The 20481-nt window shown below is 40.4% G+C and overlaps 3 protein-coding genes across 3 annotated transcripts; 2 read left to right on the top strand and 1 right to left on the bottom strand.

The window, feature by feature from the left end:
• Positions 1-8090: 8090 nt before the first annotated feature.
• Positions 8091-10024, bottom strand: PFICI_08657 (uncharacterized protein; the record flags this gene model as incomplete). The annotated part of the gene is made up of 2 exons (XM_007837238.1): positions 8091-9791; positions 9854-10024. The coding sequence occupies 2 exons, from the start codon at positions 10022-10024 to the stop codon at positions 8091-8093; spliced, it is 1872 nt and encodes a 623-aa protein (XP_007835429.1).
• A 2789-nt stretch (positions 10025-12813) lies between these two features.
• PFICI_08658 (uncharacterized protein) lies at positions 12814-16299 on the top strand (the record flags this gene model as incomplete). The annotated part of the gene is made up of 1 exon (XM_007837239.1): positions 12814-16299. One exon carries the CDS (start codon positions 12814-12816, stop codon positions 16297-16299), a length of 3486 nt encoding a protein of 1161 aa, XP_007835430.1.
• Positions 16300-16998: 699 nt separating this feature from the next.
• PFICI_08659 (uncharacterized protein) lies at positions 16999-19192 on the top strand (the record flags this gene model as incomplete). Its single annotated transcript, XM_007837240.1, has 2 exons — positions 16999-17389; positions 17457-19192. 2 exons carry the CDS (start codon positions 16999-17001, stop codon positions 19190-19192), a joined length of 2127 nt encoding a protein of 708 aa, XP_007835431.1.
• Positions 19193-20481: the final 1289 nt, after the last annotated feature.

The following is a 20481-nucleotide window of genomic DNA, read 5'->3' on the forward strand; positions in this document are numbered from 1 at the left end:
TTATTAGCTATTACGCCGAAATCGCTTTATTTTTAAAAAATTAAATATTCGCAATTAATCCCCGATATTAACGCCATTTATTTTTTTATTATATATATGCTAAAAAGCTTAAATCGGGAGTTTTTTATAACGATTATATTACGGGTTTTTAAAATAAACCTAAATATAAGGGTATTAGGGTTTATGCTAATAGGAAACGTTAAATAAAATATTAAATTAAGCAAAGAATAATTAAATATAATCTTAAATTAATGTCATAAATATAATCGTTAAAGCGTATTAAATGCTTTATTTATAAGTAAAATAAATGCTTAAATTAATTACTAAAATAATAATTATCTATATAAAAAATCCTTTTATAATATATATCCATTTATTCCCTCACTAATATCTTTAATCACCCAGCTTATAAGTAATTATCACGATATTCTGTTAATAATTATCGTTAGTGCTTAATAAGTATCACTCTGCCAAGGAGTAATTATCGCTTGCCAAGATCGTGTTCGTGTATATAGCTGTTATTAGCTGTGGGGAAGTAATAACACACTTGCTGCGGGGGTCGTGGTCTTTGTGTTGGCCTTGCTGCGCCTCTTGCCGACCTTTCTTGTCCTTTCTTCCCAATATGTTGGTATTATCCTGCAAGGGTGCATGTTCGTAACAAAAACTTTAATAGCTTTAACGATTTTTTTTTTAGTAAATTCCTATATAAATAAAGATAGCAAAATATAAATATATTTCCGTAAAATTAATATAAAATTTATGCTTATTAATAAATTAAAGGGTATATTAATCCCCGAGCTTAGCTTACCGTTTAGCGTACCGAATATTAGTGAATTTTATAAATAGCATAATTAGCTTTATAAAAAGGAAAAATTCGAATAAGGCTATTAAATTTATCGTTTTAAAATTATCGTAAAGTTTTTTTTTTATTAGCTCGTTAATTAAATGCTAAAATATAGTGATTTTTTCGTAGCCGGCCGGTAAATCGTAAATCGTAAATAAATTAATTAACCGGTAATAAAAACGGATTTTATAAAAAGGCTAATTTTTTGCTAATTATAATTAAGGGTAATTTAGCATAAGCGCCGGGTTAATAAACGCGGGTTTAAAATTAACGTTTTTATTTAGATTTATTAATTAAAAAGTAAGGCTTTTAGCTTTAACTGCTAATAACGGGATAATATTTAATTTATCGTTAACTGGCTTTTTTTTATTTTTTGCTTTTTCGTTTAATGCCTCGTTTTCGAGGTTTTACGCGTAATTTTATATAATTTTATCGCGGTTTTCGTAAAATTCGTTAAAGTTTATTTAAGCGTTAATTTAGCAATTATATATATATATATAAATAATTAACCGGTATTAAGCTTTTTATTTAAGGAATTTATAGCTATGCTAAAAAACGGCGGGTTTATTATTAGGCGCGTAAATAAATAAAAAAGGTATAAAAACGGGAAACCCGCTATAAAACGCGTTATTTAGCTATTAAAAAAATTAATAATATAAAAGTTATTATACGCGAAAAAACGCGGTAATTTGCTTTATTAATATTATTAAATATAAAAAGCAATATATAAATATATATAGCCGATACCAAATATAGTGGGATTAGCGGTACGTACCAAAACGACCCGATTTCCGAGTTTAAAGGGATAATAGTGTCAAATGGTGGATTATGGTTCCTATACACTGGGGTGTGCTTAAGCATACGGATCAACCCTATAGTGTTTAGATAGATATACGGGACCTCCCGGGGATTAGCCGGGGCCACCTAAATAAGCGTATACCTTATTAAAACTAAAAAGTACAGAATATAAATTAATATATTATATAATTAATACCTATATTAAACTAATTTAAATTTTAATAGGAAAGCATTACTTTAATTAATAATTAAGAGTTTTAGTGCCTCCGCCGAAGCTACGAAAATAATAATTACGAAAAAAGCCGGAATCGGCCTAACGGCATTATTAAAAATAACTTCTAATTAAAATAATTAAAAATATACGTTTTAGATTTAGGTATAAATTACCGGATTAACTAATTATTTTAAAAATAAAACGACTTTAATTAAAACCTTAATCGAACCGGATATAAAAAAAACTAAATATATAAAAACCGCGGTAGCGATTTTTAAAGCTATAAATAAAGGCGACGATCCGAGTATTTAAAATAAAAAAAACGGGGAATAAACGATAACGGATTTTACTAAAAAAAGTTAAAAGTCGTTTAATTTTAATTATAATTATTATAAAATAAAAAAGGCTATATACGCTAAATAATATACGGCAATTAAAAAGATTATAAAATGGATAATTATTACGATTTTTTTAAACTTTTTTTTTACGTATTATTTAATTAATAAGCCTTTATATAAATAATATAAAAATTTAAAAGCTCGCTATAGCAAATTAGCTATAAATAATAAAAAAAAAGTAAAAAAATAATATTTAAAAGCTTTTAAGCTTCCGAAAATATTAAAAAAAGCTATTAATTAAATTAATAAATAAAAAATAATTATAGCGAAAATTTAAATAAAATAAATAATTAAAATATAAAATAATTCGGCTTAGGCTATAAATTTCCTAAATATAATTATTTTAATTATGCTATAATAAGCCGCTTTTTATTAAATTTATAAAAAATAAAGTATTTTAAATAAAAATTTAAAATATTAAGTAATAAATAATAATTTTTATAAAAGCTTAAGCATTTAATAGCCGATTAGGCTAAAAATTAAAAAAAGCGTTTTCGTAATTTACGCTAATAAAGCTAAAAAATAGCCTTAAAACGGATAAAATAAAAACGTTTACCCCGTTAAAAATTAAATGCCTCCTTAATTAAATACGGCTAATTTATATAAAAAAAAATAAACGAATTATTTATAATAAAAAGCAAAGGGATATTAAATGCCTTATTTGCTATTTTTTTTATACTTTTAATTTATATTTTTATATATTCCTAAAAAAAGCCTATTTAAATTTCGTCCCTAAAAATAAAATATAAGTACGAATAAATAAAGCCTTTAAAAAAAACCCTAACCTATAAAAATAGGTTCGTAATATAAAAAAAATTAAAATTAGCCGAATTAGCATATTACGAATAACTAAAAAAAAAATCGCTTCTGATTAATATAAATTAATAAAACGGATAATTAATAGCAAATATATAAAGCAATTTTGCAGCATTTATAAAAAATTACCTTTTACGCCATTTAGTTATTTTAAATCTAGTAATAACGATTTTAATTATAAATATAAAAATAAGGCTTATTAATTATAAATAAGCTTTTAATTATAATTTTATTTAATTAGGCGACCGGAAATTATTTATTTATAGGTACGATATAATAATTATATAGCTCGGATTTAAAATATTATTATTAAATAATATAATTTATTATTTTAGGTTATTAATTATATTAATATTATTTTATTAATTACGAAAACGAAAATATTATTAAGATAATAAAAACGACCCTATAATATTACGCAAAAAAAATAGATTTTTAATTAGTATACTTTAAAACCGATATAAATAATACGTTCTTGAATATAAATTTTATAAATTACTTTTAGCGTTATTTACTACTTACCGGAAAAAATATATAATATAAATAAAAAAGCTATTATTAATTAAGGAAATTATACGATAATATTATAAAATAAGATATTTAGGCCCGGCAGCTTTCGAATACTTTATTTATTTATTTTAAAAGGTAAAAATTAAAAGACTAACTATAATAAAATATAAAGCCTGCGTATTTGCAAAAATTACGCGTTAATTACGGCAAGCGCCACGGCTAATTAACGAAAATTATAGCGAATAATTAGCTATAAATTTTTATAATTATACTAAAAAGATCGAAAATTATATATTTTAAATGCTAATTACTTATCGGTAAACGGGATATATATAAAATTATTATTTTATAAAAAAGACTGCAATTATATTAATTAACGCTTTCCGATCGTTTTTAAATATAATAAAAACCTAATATAATATTAAAGTTAAAGTTATTAAATACGATAACGAAATTATAAAAATTAAATAAGTAATAAAAAAATACCTCGAAAATAAATATATTAAATTCGAGCTTTTAGCATTATATATATAAGCCTAAAATAAAGCTGCTAAACGCTTAAAAGGTATAATTAAAAAAAAGGAACGGGTAATACGTATTAGCGCAAAACTCCTTTATTAATTTTAGCCCAAAATCGGCAAAACCGCGGTATATTTATATAATCACACGCCGAATTATAATTCCCGATAGCGTATATTATATACAAAATTCTATAAAACAATTGCGAAAGCAAAAAAAATTCTAAATCCAAGCTATAAACCTAATTAAACCTATTTTAAAATATTCGGATATAAAGCATACGTAATAACGCTAACGGTATAACAAAAATTCGGCCGTTTATAGCAATTAATACCTAAAATATAAATAAAATACTTAATCGGATATAGGTTATTTAATATTTATAAAATTTAAATTCTTAATTAAAATAAATTAATTAATATAAAAAATATAATTATAAATAAAAAGGAATTATACGACAAAAAATGGGATATATTTAAGGACGAGCTTCTAAATGCTAATACCCAGTTTATCGCTAATTTTATAACTAATTACGCAATATTTAAAAACGAGATTTTATAAAAACTAAAAAATAAAAATACCGCTATAAAAAATATCCTATTAGGCAATAATTAAAATAATTAAAAAAAAAATAATAATTAAAAAAGTAAAAAAATAACGCTAAATAAAAAGGATAAATAATACCCTTTTATTATAGCGAAATTTGCCTTTTAAATTTTATTATAAATATTTTTATTAGCTTTATTAATATATAATATAAAGGCGATTACGATTAAAGATACGGCGCTATTAAAAAAAAAACCTAAAATAATCCTATAATAAATAGTTTTTTTAGCTAGTTATAAAGCCGTTTTTAAAATAAGATAAAGCAATAATTAAAACAATAAAGCAAAGCTAAAACGCTTTTTTTATTAAAAGGTAAAAATTTATAAAGCGGAAATCCTAGCTTCCTTTAAATAGTATTATAAATTATATTATTATCCGTTTAGCAAATTATTCCTTTAAGCAAAAACTAATTATTTACAAAATTATAAAAATATACGATTTTAAACCGAAATTAATAAAAAGGATTTATAAATAAAAGGCAAATAAATTTTTAATTATATATAGGTATACGTATATAAATTTAATAAATATAGGAAATTCTAAAAATATAAAGCAAAATTTATCGTTTGCGGTAATTAATAAGCGAAATCCTAAAACCAGGAAATTTACGCGGTTATATTAGCTAAAAAATTATTTCGTACCCTAATCGCAATCGTAATAAAATTCGACCTTAAATTAATATAATACGACGTAATAAACGCGTTTATATACGCTTTTATTAATTAAAATATATTTATAAAAATGCCGGATAAATATTAAAAAAAAACGTTATATTATTATTAAATAAAGCACTTTATAAATTACGGATATTATTATTGCTATAGCAAAGAAAATTTATAAAAATTTTAGCCGAAATCGGTTATATTTAAATATTATATAAGCTTTATGCATTTATTAAAAAAAGAGTGCTAGTTTTTTTTTACGTTAATAATATAATTATCGCATATAAAAATAAGGATAAAAAAGTTATTAATTATTTAATATAATATTTTATAAAAAAGTATAAAATTAATAATAGCGAGCTAATATAATGGTTTTTTAGGATAAAAATAATTAGAAATCGTGCATTTAGAATAATCTGGCTTTTTTAAAAGGCTTATTTTAAAAAAATCGCTAAGCTTATAAATAAAAAAAAAATCTATATAACGCTAATAGGTTGCGAAAAATTTATATTTCGATTAATTATAGCGTTTCCTTATAAAATATAGAAATATTAAAAAAAAATCGGATTATTGCTATTCGCGGCTATATTTACGAAATTAAATATTATATTCGTAATAATTAAATTGGCTCGATTCCTTAATAATTTAAGCTAAATATATTAAAAAGCTGCTAATCAAGCTTTAATTTACCTAATTAACACTAAAAAACTTTCGCTTAAAATCGGAGGATCCTTTAATTTAATAATTATTAATAACGCATTATTTGCTAATAATAATATTAATCGCAAAAATATTTAAATATTCGCTATAAAGCTATTCGGAAAATTAATTAATTAGCGATTAAATAAATAAAATATAATTACTACTTTTATTATAAAAGCTAAATTATTTATTTTAGCGTAAATTATTAAAAAAATACTATTCGTTAGCCGATTATTAAAAAAATTATCGATATAGCTAAATAATAGCATTATTATTATTAAATATAATAATAAGCAAATTATTAATTTAATTAACGCTAAAATCGCGTTATTAAAAATAAAGCTCCGTTATATAAATATTTATAATTATTAATTACGATAAAAAGCCTAAAAAAAAAGGATTAAAGTTATTTATAAACCTTTAAATAAAATAATAGCAAATAAATTAATAAAAAGCTTGCTAATAGGTAAATAGTAGAACTTTTTATAATAAATAAGATTTAACGTTACCTATCGTAATTAAAACGAATAACCCTAAAAAAAGCCATATCTTGCTAATTAGCAATTTTAATTTAAGTATAGCCAAATTTACGATAAATCGTGGATTTAAAGGGGTGTATTAAATAGTGGATTATGGTTCTTATATATTAGGGTATGCTTAAGCATACGGATTAACCTTATAGTATTTAAATAAATATACGGGACTTTCCGGGAATTAACCGGGGCCACCTAAATAAGCATACACCTTATTAAAACTAAAAGGCGTAGAATATAGATTAATATATTATATAATTAATACCTATATCAGACCAGTTTAAACTCCAATAGGAAAGCACCACCTTGATCAACAAGTAGGTATCTGTATAAAGTGGGGGGTTGAGCCAAGGGATGGAGAAAGAGAGGCGTGTCTATAGAATGTGACCCGAGTCCTGCAAGGAAAGTGCCGATTTCCACAAAGGAGAGATATCGTCTGATTTTCTGTGCAAAATGACTCGCGTGATGGATTCGATTGTCGTTCTTTTTAGATGATGTGGGAACATGTAGGACAAATGTGCTTGCTCGTCCGCCTATCGCGTGATGCAGGAGCCTCACCTTTTTCGGCAGATAGTTTCTGTGGCGGCTGCCAGAACTAAAACATGCAGGCAAAGAGTGACTGTTGGCAAACTCTATGAAATTGGGATCTCGGTTTAATCGTGCTTCAATCACTGTAGACGGCTGAGCAGTTTTGAACGACATGTGGAAATGCTTTTTTCTGATCCCGTGTCTCTTCTCAGCCCGGGGAGGCTGGGAGGTGCATTTGGTGGGATTTTGGGTTGCTCGATCCGAGGACCATGAGTTGATGTTAATGATAGTGAGCTGATTATCTGAGACGTTTCCGCCGTCATCAAGCTGGTTGTTTGAGCTTTGCGGTACTGTTGAAGTAGATGGCTCCTGTACCTATTATTGCAGAGATCGGTACAACGAAAGCCAATGTTCCATGTCGAGATGCAGAATGATAAGCCGCTGTACTTCAATGGTACTAGGTGAGATACTACAATATTCGGTCCTTGGGGTCCTCAATTGGTCTATCAGATCCAGTACTAGAAGTAAATGGCATTTTCATTCCAATTACAGCCTTTATTGTAGTCTGAGGAGCCATGGTCGAGTTGATATTAATGTTCAACTCCTCAGACTATCGTACTTTATGTATGAACTCAGTATCTTTCTAATTGTCGTTGCTCAACAGAACCCATAGAACTATGTTTAACTGGCAAAATTCTATTGATGCTATTGACTCTTGGGAACGATACATCTTGGTGGATTTGCATCGAGTCAAACATGTACATCTGTTAGGACAAATTGCAAAAAATTGGCGATTCAATCTAGAAAGTGAAAGATATACATAAATCCTCAACAGTAGTGGCTAAAATGTACGTGGGTGGTGAATATGTCTATTTGTAAGGTTAATATTTACTTGTATACGCGGCCAAGGACAGGAAGTCTTGTGGGAGACTTTGACCTGTTGGCTTCATTATCCATCTCTCACTGCAGCTCTTCAGCAGTCAAGTTCCTTGCGCTTGTCATGATCTCGGCGAGCGTCACGTTTCTCTGTGCCCAAGTACCCTGGAACACCGCATTGCCCTCGACCTCGACGACGGCCTCACTGCTCGAGCTGACAAAGTTGTCCGTAGGCAGTCGGTGGTCCTCGCCAAGTGTAGCATTTTCAGGCCAGTAGGGACCCTCGTTGGGGCGGAACTGAATATCCAAGCACTCCTGGAAAGCGACTTGAGGAATGCCCGCAAAGAAATCGTCATACTGAACGTCCATGGCCTCTTCGAGGGAGCGGATCTCGAGGTCTTGGAGAGGCGCTACCTGTGCCCTGTACGATGGCTGCAGCAGGCGCCAGGGATTCCGGCAAGTCACGTCGGCGCACGACTTGGTCGCGAGCAAGAGGGCATTGAGACGGGCCATGAGCCGCGACGTCTCGGCGTCTGGGCTCAGCGCCAGATTGGTCAGCTCCCACGGGTCCGCGGCCGTGTCGTACAGCTCCGTCTCGTTGGTGCACCAGCGCGAGTACAGGTATGACGAGAGATCGGCGCTGCCACCTGATCCGCCACTGTTTACGATACGCAAGGTCTTGTAGCTGTTGTTGGCGTAAGAGTTATTCGCAAAGTTTTCGGGCTGCTGCGGACCCCAGAACTCGACATTGATGATCTCCCGGACGTCGTCGTCCTCGGCGGCGCGGCAGGCGGCCCGCTCCACCAGAGGGTTGAGCCAGGTTGAGAGCAGACTGCGTCCGTCGAGGATGGCCGGCCACTCCTTTGTGTCTACGCCAGCCAAGTCCAGGAACGTGGGCGCGAGATCCAGATGTACGCTGGGGGAGGACGAGGTAACGTTGGCGGGGACACCAGGGCCACGGACGAAGAAGGGCAGATTAGTATCCTCGCGATAAGGCAGAGCTTTGCCGCCAGGCATGCGGTGTTGCCCAAGATGATAACCATTGTCCGAGGTATAAATCAAGTAGGTGTTATCCAGGACGCCCTTGTCTTCAAGCTTGGCCACCACATCATTGATGATCTCGTCAATGCCCTGGAGAGCCTGTATGCGGGCCTTGTACCAGGTATCCAGGCCGGTAATGTTGATTGCACCAAACTGATCCAAGTCCTTGAGATACGACGGTTTCTGGACCGTGTACTCGTCGTCTGGGTTGAAGTTGGGATTCCTTGGAACTTTTGCGTCTGGATAAGCGTCAAAGTGCCTTGCCAGTGGGATAGGGATACCCAAATGTCCTGAAAAGTGTGGAGAGGTCGGGGCAATGGTCAGATAGAACGGCTTTTCTTGTGAAGTGAGGTAATCGAGACGATCGAGGGCCTTGGTTCGAATGATGTCTGTCTGGTGATATCCGTGGTACGCGACGGGCGTTCCACCGTCGGAAGACATGACAACATTGTTGTATTGATACGTATATGGGTCGACCAGAGCATCGATGTGAGTCCATCCTTTGGGCGCCGTGGCGTAGTTGTGAATGTTGTATCCATTCATGAACTTGCCCAGGTACTCTGCGTTGTATCCAGCGTCCACCATCCAATGAGGCAGATAATCATCATCTTCAGCAGCAGTGAGCCACTTGTCGTAGTTTCCGCCCGGCGAGAGGACATAGGTGATATTGGTGTTGTGTGCTGCTTGCCCGCGAAGCAGCGAGGCGCGACTTGGGCAGCATTGAGCAACCGTGCAAAAATGATTCTGTGATGTGCATGAAAGATCAGTTATATATAATTCTTCTTCATCTTGATCCATAGACTCACAGTAAATGATGTGCCCTTCTCGGTGAATTCTCGCTGAAGGATGGGCTGATACATAGTCGAGTCAAGATGTAGATCTTGATCGTCTGTGAAGATGACGAGAATATTGGGTTGCGCAGCCAGCGATAGGCCAGCAAGACTAAGGCCCAGGAGGGCACGAAGTGATCGAGACATTTTGATCAAGATTCGAGTTAAGCGACTGCGGAGGTGTCAGTCTGGCGGGTTGAGAAAATGTTCAATATTGATGCACTCGAGACATGACTGCATCATTATATATTGCAATACTTCATGAAAACGTCAGGCTCGGTATCGTAAAATTGTCAGCTTGATGACGTTTGCAGAATGGTCACTCAGGATTTGGCTGGCAATGCCTCCTATAGCTTGTCGGGACTCCATGTATGTTCAGGGTGCAATGAATACCTAGACAGGAATCATTACCGACCATGCCGACTATTGATCCTACAGACTGGCAATATCATCGTCGCACTGTTGTTTGCAAGTCTGCGCCTCTAGATGATAGTTGCTGTAAACGGACTAGTGGGTCTGTGAGATTATATGAGATGCATTGTAGAGTTGTGGTTGGTCATGATTCGCGAACGAAACCGATACCGAGAAGCTGACTGGAGCTCCACATCTTCGTTGTATAAGACGGAAGGATCCGCTCATTCGATCCCCATGATAGGCAACAAAACGGTGAAAAGGTATCTATGTTTTCTTTTTTTTTTCTTGTTGAGAGGAAATTTTGAACCTCTGATCTTCAGAATTGAAGATTTTATCTTGAGCTTTTCACAACTACAGTACAGTGCCCTTTCGATTGCCCGTAGTCGATTGTATCCCGATTAGCCAATCTCAGATGTTTGACAGAACTAAATGTGTATCGTGGTCGAGCAACGAAGCATTTGCTTAAGGTTAATAGGTGAAGCTCGAGTTGGTTGACAAGGTAAAGATTTCGAGTGCAAGAAACACTATCCGTATGGGTGTTCAAGTCGAAAGTCAGCAAACGGTATCTTCACCGACTTTGCTTGGGAACTGGCCAAATGACACATAAATACTGGGCCTTGTCACTGAGACAGTGACTACTGACAAATACTATAGGCTCATGGCCTCGCAGTTTTGTTTGTCTTCGTTTCTTTTATGTTTCTCTAGGTTGGTATAGTATACCCACTGCTTATAGCCTGCCTAGATAGGCTCTGGCTTGATTGTCAATTTAACTATTAGCACCCGCCAAGGTTAACTATTTACCTAATCATTGATAGGATCAAGAGCAACCAACCAAGAGCAGAATTTGGAGTCGCTTTGTGTTATGACAGGATCAATTGGGACGTTTGAGTGTTGAGTAAGAAGAATGAGAGTCTATATCGCCCACAGCGTGGGCTATCAAATTCGAGAAATATTTGATGCAAGGACTGCGCAATCGTTATAACATGGTCCTCAGGGTTTGGCATGCTCGTACTGTCGATAGCTCCCGGCTTTTAGCGATACGGTCGGTTCTCAAGTTGCGGCCGTGCTGATGGACCCCCTCCTGCTCTCTGCTTCGGAAATTAGCTGATGTTACTCTACGTAGGGATTGCACCTCAATTAGGTCCGAAGAGTCTTTGCCATTCATTTTGGAATACAAATGAATCTGAAGTACGAGACAGGAGATGCTGGAATGGAACAATGCTGGTGTGTATCCTGTATCCATTTGAGTAAATGGAGTTGATACTGCGCATGCAAAGCTCCATCAAAAAGAACGCAAAGCAACAAAGTTATACTCGAACATCGATTGAGCTTTTTGGCTGCCATAATGCATTTGCACAAATACAAGGCATTATTGATTCATCCAAAGACAAGACGATACCGTTATTCAAGACAAGAAGCTGTGCAGTTGCTTTATTGTTTTACCCGTACGGGCCAAAGTATACTGCTTGAAAGCGGAAGTCAGAAGAAGAATCTTTGGTGGCAATACTGTGAAGTCTTCATACATGAATAAGGTGAGAACAAACAATCACAAAGATCGAATCTGGTCCGTCCAACAAGACTTGCTAACATACACCGTTGCCTCAGATCTTGTCTGGTTAGGGACCTTGATGATCCGCAATGCTGCAGTTTCAGGTACTGTGCTTTTATATGCCGGCACAGAGGAGTTACCCAGTGCATAGATCTAGGTCCACTTATGGTCAAGCTTGTAAAGTTTTGGTGCCCTGTAGCGCCTCTTGGGCATGCACAATGATGACCTTGCCCCCTTCACTGTTTATTAGTGCTTTGAACCCTGAACTAAATGCCCAACACGAGGCGGGATCCAGCCAAAAACAGGCTTGCACAGGCTGGTGACTTGGTTGTTAGTCGCTAACGGCCGTTGGGTTGCTGGACATGTAAACACCAAAAAAAGAAACTGGCTGCACGCGAGGGATCGCTCTTGTTTCTCGATTTACGATTAGCGCACCCTAAGTCTCTATTTGGTGGGCACTGTTGAAGATCTCACGCATTGGAGTTTCTTGTCTGACTGGGGGAAGTTGGACGGTCAACTGTTGGTAGCTTGCTAATCCATTCATTTGCCTGTCTTTTTTTTGGAGGGTCCTCTTCATGTTACATCACGCTTTTCACTCTCTTTGCGAATTCTCTTTCCAAGTCATGATTGAGACTTTGGGGACAACGAGATCTCTATAATAGCAGCCACATTGCGCCCAAGAAGCAAATTAGCTTTTAGCTTAGCTTAGCTAGCTACGGAGCTGTCGCCTCATCTGCCTCCTCCCCGACGATTACGACAAAATATTGGCCTTCGGATGACGGCGACGCGATCGACTCCACCAGACGCCGGGCGTCGCGCAATTGTGCCTTGAACGCCATTCCCGACCGGACGATTGACCGACCGACATTTGAGTGGGAGAAGGATAAAAAAAAAAGCCGCATTCCAGTCCACTGCGACGCCTCGTCGAGACTCTTCTTCGCGCACTCCGGCGAAAGAGCCGTGAGAGTCCGGAATGCTGTCACATCTCCGCTTCCACCGCCGGGGCACCTCCAATCCCACCTCGCCTGTGCCAGAGAATGGCCCAACGTGGGACAGCGCTGCGCTGCAGCCAAAGCAGCCGTCTCCCGACGAGGTCCCCGGTCCGGTGTCTGGTAAAGAATCGCGATATTCTCTAGGCACATCACATGCGAGCCACGGCAATGGGGCGACCACCTTTCCCTCACAGCCAAATGTAGTGTCGCCACCACTACCGTCATCTCGAGAGGTTCCTCCCACTCTACCGCCCATCGCGCGGATAGCTTCGCCACAGCCAAATGCCCCGATGCTATCGCCAGAACAGGAACACAAGCTGCGCGAGGATAGCAAGGCGTCGCAAAGGCCACCGTACAATGAGAAATCGGGCTTCCTAGGTGGATTGGCTTTGCAGAACTACCAACGAGAACAACAGGATGCCGCGAGGCCAGGCCCTGGTCGGAATTCGGTCAGCTATGGGAGATCAAATGCGTCTGCCGTGACAAGCCCGACGGACAGGAATGCTTCAGTATCTTTCCTCTCGCCAACAGAACAGTCTAGCAGTGGTACTAGTGGAAAGCGACAACATGCTGCAAAGTTACAAAGTGACGCAATGGGGGCCCCTGCCCAAAATACTGTACCAGAACCAGTACGGGATCGCAGAAGCATACCTTTTCTCAAGAATCCTATATCGAATCTACTTTTAAGGAGGAAGACGAGTCAGAGTGTTCTCCCAGAGCTGTCACTACCGCTACGCCGAACTCGAGAGGAACCATCATACCAGCCTATAAGGGGCACCAGAGTTCATGATTTCAGTGCGCCACGTCCTCGGAGAATCGTCTCGAGCAACGATGTTGCTTCTCTGGTTGGGGAAAAGCCAGTGGCAGAGGCCCGTCCACCTCCAATACGGGAAACCGAATCGCCTCCACAACCTGGGCCTCCGGTTCCTCCCAAGGACAATCAGGCGCCCTCGGATCGGACGTCTTCTTCTGTTCATTCCAGAACCATGTCTGTCGACGCCAATGACTTTTCGAGCCAAAGCTCGAGACGGGGCAAGGACAGCGCCAGGAGACAAAGCTCGATCCCATCCTCCATCTCTACTCTCTCACGGAACACGTCTGGAGTGTCCAGCAAGGGGATCAAGTCCTCTATTCCTAAACATATGAAGAGCACATCCTCAAGGTTCAGCTTTGACATGATTGGAGCTGCAAGTGCAGAGAAATTGCTCGAGGAGAAGCACCGGCAACGCCAACAAGAGAAACAAGCAGAGTCGCCCACATCGAAACGGGACTCGCGATTTGATGATTTCGACGAAGACAACTTTGATTATGATGCCATGGACTACGATGATGGACTCGAGGAAGCGATTCCCGGTGTGAACTGCGACTATTATGAGGAAGAAGTGCCCGAGGTGGGACTTGATCCAGACAACGACCAAGAGAACTTTGCCGGTTTTGTTTTTCAAAGATCTGGCCCTGCGTCATCTCTGGCCAGTCCTCTAACCACTGGACTGGTGCCGACACCAAGAGACATGGACGGGAATGTGATCGGCTATGCAATGACCAAGGAATCACCTGGTATTAGTGGACTCTCCTCGACAGCATCCATCGGTGGAGAGACCCTCAGATCTCCCGAATCACCCATGCTCGAAAGCCCAACTGGACTAGGCATTCAAGGACTCGATGCGAAGATTGAGACGCCCGAGGAAGCACCACTCAAACAAGAACCGTCATCTCAGGATCCGATGATACCGAGACATCTAGATAAAGACGATGAGCTCTACTTTGGAGGACATGATTTTGAGGGCGAGGGCGACGGTAATGCGATTGATGAGTCACTCTTTGATCTTGACGACACGGATCAATGGGGTAGGCCAATCCCAGGCATGTTTGCCAGCGCATTAGCCCAAAAGATGAACCGCCAAGAAGCTGCCAAATCCGAGTCTGACGATATTACTCCCAAAATATCAGCGCAGCCTGATGTAGGTGAGCCTCTGAGCCAGGATTCTCTAAGTGCAGCTTTGCGTGAGAAACTGGGCGCATTGGAAACCTACGAAGAAGAGGATGAAGAGGACGAAGAGGACGAAGAAGAGGAAAAAGAGAAAGAAGAGAAGGAGACAAAACATGACTGCGACGACAAGATTGAGCAAGAGAATAACGAGCTCGAGGGAGAGAAGGCGGAGGAGATACTGAAAGAACCATTGCCGCCGATATCCGATTTACCTGAACTAAATCAGGATACAATGCTGGCAACCCAAGCCGCACTGGCGGAGGCCGTCCAAAAAGCTGCCGACTCAGGAAAGTTTCGACGCGCTTCCACAACACCACCTCTGCCTGCCGAGTTGACTGTTACATCCCCTACGACTAGTGGCTCGGCAGGGTCCAACCAGAATATCGACGACGCATTTGGAGATTATGATTACGATGATGATTATGGCAACGGCCTGGACGACTACGAACTTGACGATGATGCCATCATTGCCGAGGCCAATGCGAGCGCACTGGCAAATGACGACGATGGTTGGTACGGCCAAGAATTCGGCTTCTATTCAACGCCCCTTTCCCAGACGCAGAGAGGAAGTAATATTTTCAACGAAGCTGAGACGTCCTATGGTGGCTATTTTGGACCTAGCGGTGTCATGCGTTCAAAGTCGGGCCGTGTGGTGTCGAGAGAACCAAACTTGACTCCCATCACTGAACGCTCCGAGTATTCGAACCGGAATTCTATCATGAGCATGCCGATTCCCAGCAGTGGCGGTCGGGATGGGCCATTGCAAAGTCCTGGTTTGGCCCAACTGGCAATGATGGCAGATGATGATAATATGACTCTGTCAAATTTGCTACGTTTGCGGACAAAGGCATGGGGAGGCTCACAGGCATCTCTAGCGAGCTCCCGCGAGGGTTCCCCTAGTGATCGTAATGGCGCCACCAGCCCGTTTGGTCAAGAACGGGACCGCCCCCATAATGGCCCTGGCTCAGGTCATGCGCGCAAGAACTCGGCCTTTTCCATCTGGAGCATGGATTCAGGCGCTGGCAGTGGTCAAGGCAGCCCAACACTGACCATGGCAATGGTGGGCGCACCGAACAACCCAATTTCTCCGCCCAGTGTGCCGCCGAATATGGGCCTCAACACGACGACGTCGCCCTTACCTGCACCTTTGTATAGCCCTCCGCCGCTACCACCGGCAGGTCACACTGGTTTCCCGCCAGTCATTGAAGATGAAGAGACCGAATCTGAACTCGCGCCAAGCCCGGTGATTTACTCGCAGCCTTCTTCCGCCATGGAGGCAATGAGTCCTTCTGTTGGCAAGCCCTCGCAATCCCGACCCGGCATGGGGCATCGTCACAAAGGCAGCTCAGATAGCATCTCCTATCACAAGGAAGAAGACAGTGGCGAGACACGCTGGGTCATGGAACGGCGGCGCACCGCGGAATCTGGCGAGATTGAGATTTTGGGCCGTCAGGTCGTCGAAGGCGGCAGGATATAATACGTCTTCAGTTACTTTCCTTGTATATCTTGACTCGATTCATGTTGATCGAGATGAGTGGATTTTGCCGAGAGAGCCACGAAGAAGTGATCGGCTTGTTTGGGGAGCGAGTCTTTGGTTGGTATATATAGAATGATTGCAGCGCCTGCATACCCTTTTCCTTTTTCTGGCCCAGGGACGGGCCTGACCTCTTTACCAGAGGTGTAATGTGAATAGACTATGGATAGGGACTGGATAGTGTAAAACAAAAGCTCAAATAGGCCGAGGTGGTAAAGGTCCCGTTTTACATCAAGGGTGCTTTCTAGAAAAACATTGGTACAGGCTCTCTGCCCATTAGCTCCGCTTCTGATTCAACAGAATCGGACAATGCAGAGGTCGCGATGGTGCCCACATATTAATAATACAGTGGACGAGACAGTGGATTAGACGAAGTATTGAATGCAGATATGCGGAGCCCGAGACTGACGTGGCAGTGTTCATTAATCCCGCGCTGTGTGAGCATTTGACTGACAATCGCTGCTTCAATGTCCTCAATTCTCGACATCACGATTTCCTCCGCCTTTGCGCGCTGAGCATTGGCAGAGATAGACTCCCGTGCTGATCGAGCGACACACCAGATTTGCGCTGCTGTCCTCGCTAGGAAGTCGTGAGCTGTGACTGCTGGGTGTCGTCTTGTGCTCAGAAGAGCGAAGCAATACTATGTCTGACGAACGGATAGAACTGGACAAACCGAGCGAGCAAGATCTAAAACCGGCCTGCTCATCTTTAAGTCTCTGCAGTATATGTCGCCAGATATTCGCCAATCCCTACCTTCCACGAGGCCTTTCTGGAGAGGAATTCAAGCATCACACGTCCCACAAGGATGTAGTAGAAGCCGCTGAGCAGCGTTGTTACATATGTCGGCTGCTGAGAGATAGGCTGGCAGATCCAGACCTCCGAGTCCCGCTGCCTACGCAATCCGAATCAGCTACGCCATTGCGATTCCTCTACAAACTTAAGAAACTTGCCGTCAATGTTACCATTACTTTCTCTTGCCTCTGCGTTGGTGGCAGCTCAACGAAACTACTAGACCTCATGGTCCAGCAAACGGGTAAGTGAATGTTGGCTACATAGCTGTAGATGGAACATACTCATCTTAGAACTGACTTGGCATTCAGGCAAGCAGCTGGCTACTGACTGTTCGGGTCATACCACATGGTCTGCCTCAATCAAAGAGCGAGCAAGACAATGGGTTCGAGACGAGTCGGCGGAGAGAACCGTCTTGGATCCAAATCGCTTTCCCCCAAAGCGCCTGTTACACGTTCGATCGTTGTCCGAGGATGAGCAGTACCAAGTGTCATTGTGTGAGGACAACGCATTGCCTCGAGGAACTCAGTATTTGACCCTGAGCCATCGTTGGGGACAGAACAAATTCTTACGTTTGATGGAGAGCAACATTGAAAAATTCAAACAATGTGTTCCGTATCAGCTACTACCTAAAAACTTCCGAGACGCCATCAAGATTACTTGCGACCTGGGCTTCAATTACCTGTGGATCGACTCTCTCTGCATCATCCAAGATTCGAAGGAAGATTGGTTCAGCCAGGGGTTAAACATGGGCCAAATCTACCAAAATGCAACATGCAATATATCTGCGGACGTTGCCCATGATAGTGAGGCAGGTTTGATCAGGTCAAGAGACATCGAGACATTCTTGCCACTTCAAGTCGACGACGTTGCGTGGAGGGACCCAGCGATTAAGGGTGACGGTCTTTCACGCTACGTTATAGCACACGAGCCATGGAGGGTAGTAAGTAGTGCACCTCTTGCCAATAGAGCATGGGTCTTTCAAGAAAGACTACTCTCTCCAAAGATTATGCATTTCACTACTCGGCAAGTCTTTTTTGAGGCCAAGACGGAGGAAGGCTTCAGCGAGCAGTGGCCTAATGCTGTTCCAAATTCATGGTTGGGCTCACCTAGTGTGGATACGATTGTATCTTTGTGGCGTTGTATGAATGGAGCAATGCATACGTCTGAAGAGAGGTGGAGCACCTGGACCCATCTCGTAGAAACATACAGTCAGATGAGACTCACATATGATACAGACAGACTAGCTGCTTTGTCTGGTATAGTCAAGGAAGTGCAGCGCAACACGGGCGACGAGTACGTGGCTGGGCTTTGGAAAAAGGATTTGCTACTGCAGCTACTCTGGCACAGCAAATACCTCTACAGCTCTAACCGCACGCAGCAATATACGGCACCAACATGGTCTTGGGCTTCGACTGGGACTGCGGTCTGGCATGGTCTCACACCTGACCGATTTTATTACGGCCAAAAGAATCGCGTGCAGGTGCTTTGCAAGCTTGTAGAAGCTCAAACGTCACCCATGATGGACCAAGACAACACTGGTGCTATCAAGGCTGGCTTCCTGCGACTCCAAGGATCCCTACGAGAGGCACGACTGAGCCAGAGCGACCCAAAAGGCAAAGCTAAACCATACTGGACAGTTGGACACTCGAGAAAGAAGATTGCCTTTCTGCCAGATGTAATCACTCCAGCAGACTTAAACAAGCCCCAAGACAACGATCATTATAAACGTTGTCTGAAGCGAGTCTTTCGGTGGTCCTTAGATGAGAATAAACACATCATATTGCAACCCACCATTACGGTTCATCCCCCGACACAAAGCGTATTCTTACTGCCGATCCTCTCAACCATTGGGGCTGGCATTTTTGCAACAATGGGATTGACACTCATACCCACTGATCGCGTTCGAGGACAGTTTCACAGGGTCGGCTTATTCTTGACGGTACACCACAGCGGAGTCGCCAGCATCCTTCACCACCCTTGTGACATTGAAGAGTCGTATTACGAGAAGAAGAACCGTGGTCGATACACAATCTCAATCATATAGCATTACTCCTAGTGTGCTCAGCGCTGCAGACCTTTCGACTGAGATCCTGATGCCATGTGCAAGACACGAAGCCTCAAATGTATAGGTGAATGTGTTTCTGGAGGATTTGGGAAGCAGGAGCGAGAGTTTCCAGCTTCTTCGAATGGTCTTGAATCACTTGAGACATGAAATTTTCTGTTAATAGAGCCGTTTTCTTTATACCGATAAGCTGTCCATTGGTACGACAAGGCAATTGTGAACCTATACAAGATTTGGATCCTCAGTTTGTTTTTTGATCGTAGTGGTCCTGATTTGGTTATGGAATGGGAACTATCGCCAAGTACCCATTTGATAAAATCTTAGGAAAGGAAAAGGGAAGAAATCCTGCTACCTTTATGGGATCAATACGTCGGCCTACAAGACTTGGGCCAGCTTATTTCTTCACCGAACCACCAGGTTGCATGAAGTGTTCCTAATTGTGTTTACGCATACCATGTATTGTGATATAGACATCTCGAGGTCAAACTGAGCAATCTTGGTCTCATCTACCTTCTCCCCTTTGCGACGCGTTGTCGTTGGTAACCTGCGAGTCAGGGCGTTCCCAAACCCACAAGGATAAGCGCGTGACTTTTTAGGCAAGAGCCCAGAACGCGTATTTTCTTTAGTGAGAAAATGCAAGACATTGTAGATTCTGCAGGCAGGAGGCCAGATGTCTAAACTGACCCGGACTCATGCAAGATGCCCGCCTCTATATTTATTACTCCATCTAGGGTACACCCCAACTACACCCCATACTTTGTCCGCATGCACAAGGGCCGCATGTTTCCCATCGGGTCGATTGCCTATTTCGGATTCATGGCCACTCGTGGAGTTTGAGTATAGTAATGAACTCTCATTAGCGCGAGCTCTCTTTGATTTTTGTGCCGAAATCGGGGTCGAGGTTCTAGTGTAATGTGCTATTGGAAGATCGTCTCGTGACTGTAAATTGATTGAGTAGACTGGATGAAATAAATGAAATGGTCTTGATACTACGAATGGACTGGATACTACCTAGTATGCGCCCGTTAGAGATAAAAGCTCAGAGTGTTCAGCAAGTGATCTTGAAGAGCTGGATGCAGGTTCTGGCCCAGGACCTGTTGATGGTGCCTGCATAGTACGGAAGTCGCTCCCAAAAGTCATGGCCCACCCCACTTGACAGGGGAAATTTCCACTCAGCTGTCACCAGCTGTCAATAAAGTCACAGCTGCCATTAAAACAGCCAGGCACCCCTACACCGCCAGATATAGCTATTGAATTTCATTATAACCACG

The sequence above is a fragment of the Pestalotiopsis fici genome, assembly GCF_000516985.1.
Source record: "Pestalotiopsis fici W106-1 unplaced genomic scaffold PFICI_Scf_6, whole genome shotgun sequence".
Taxonomy (NCBI): Eukaryota; Fungi; Ascomycota; class Sordariomycetes; order Amphisphaeriales; family Sporocadaceae; genus Pestalotiopsis; species Pestalotiopsis fici.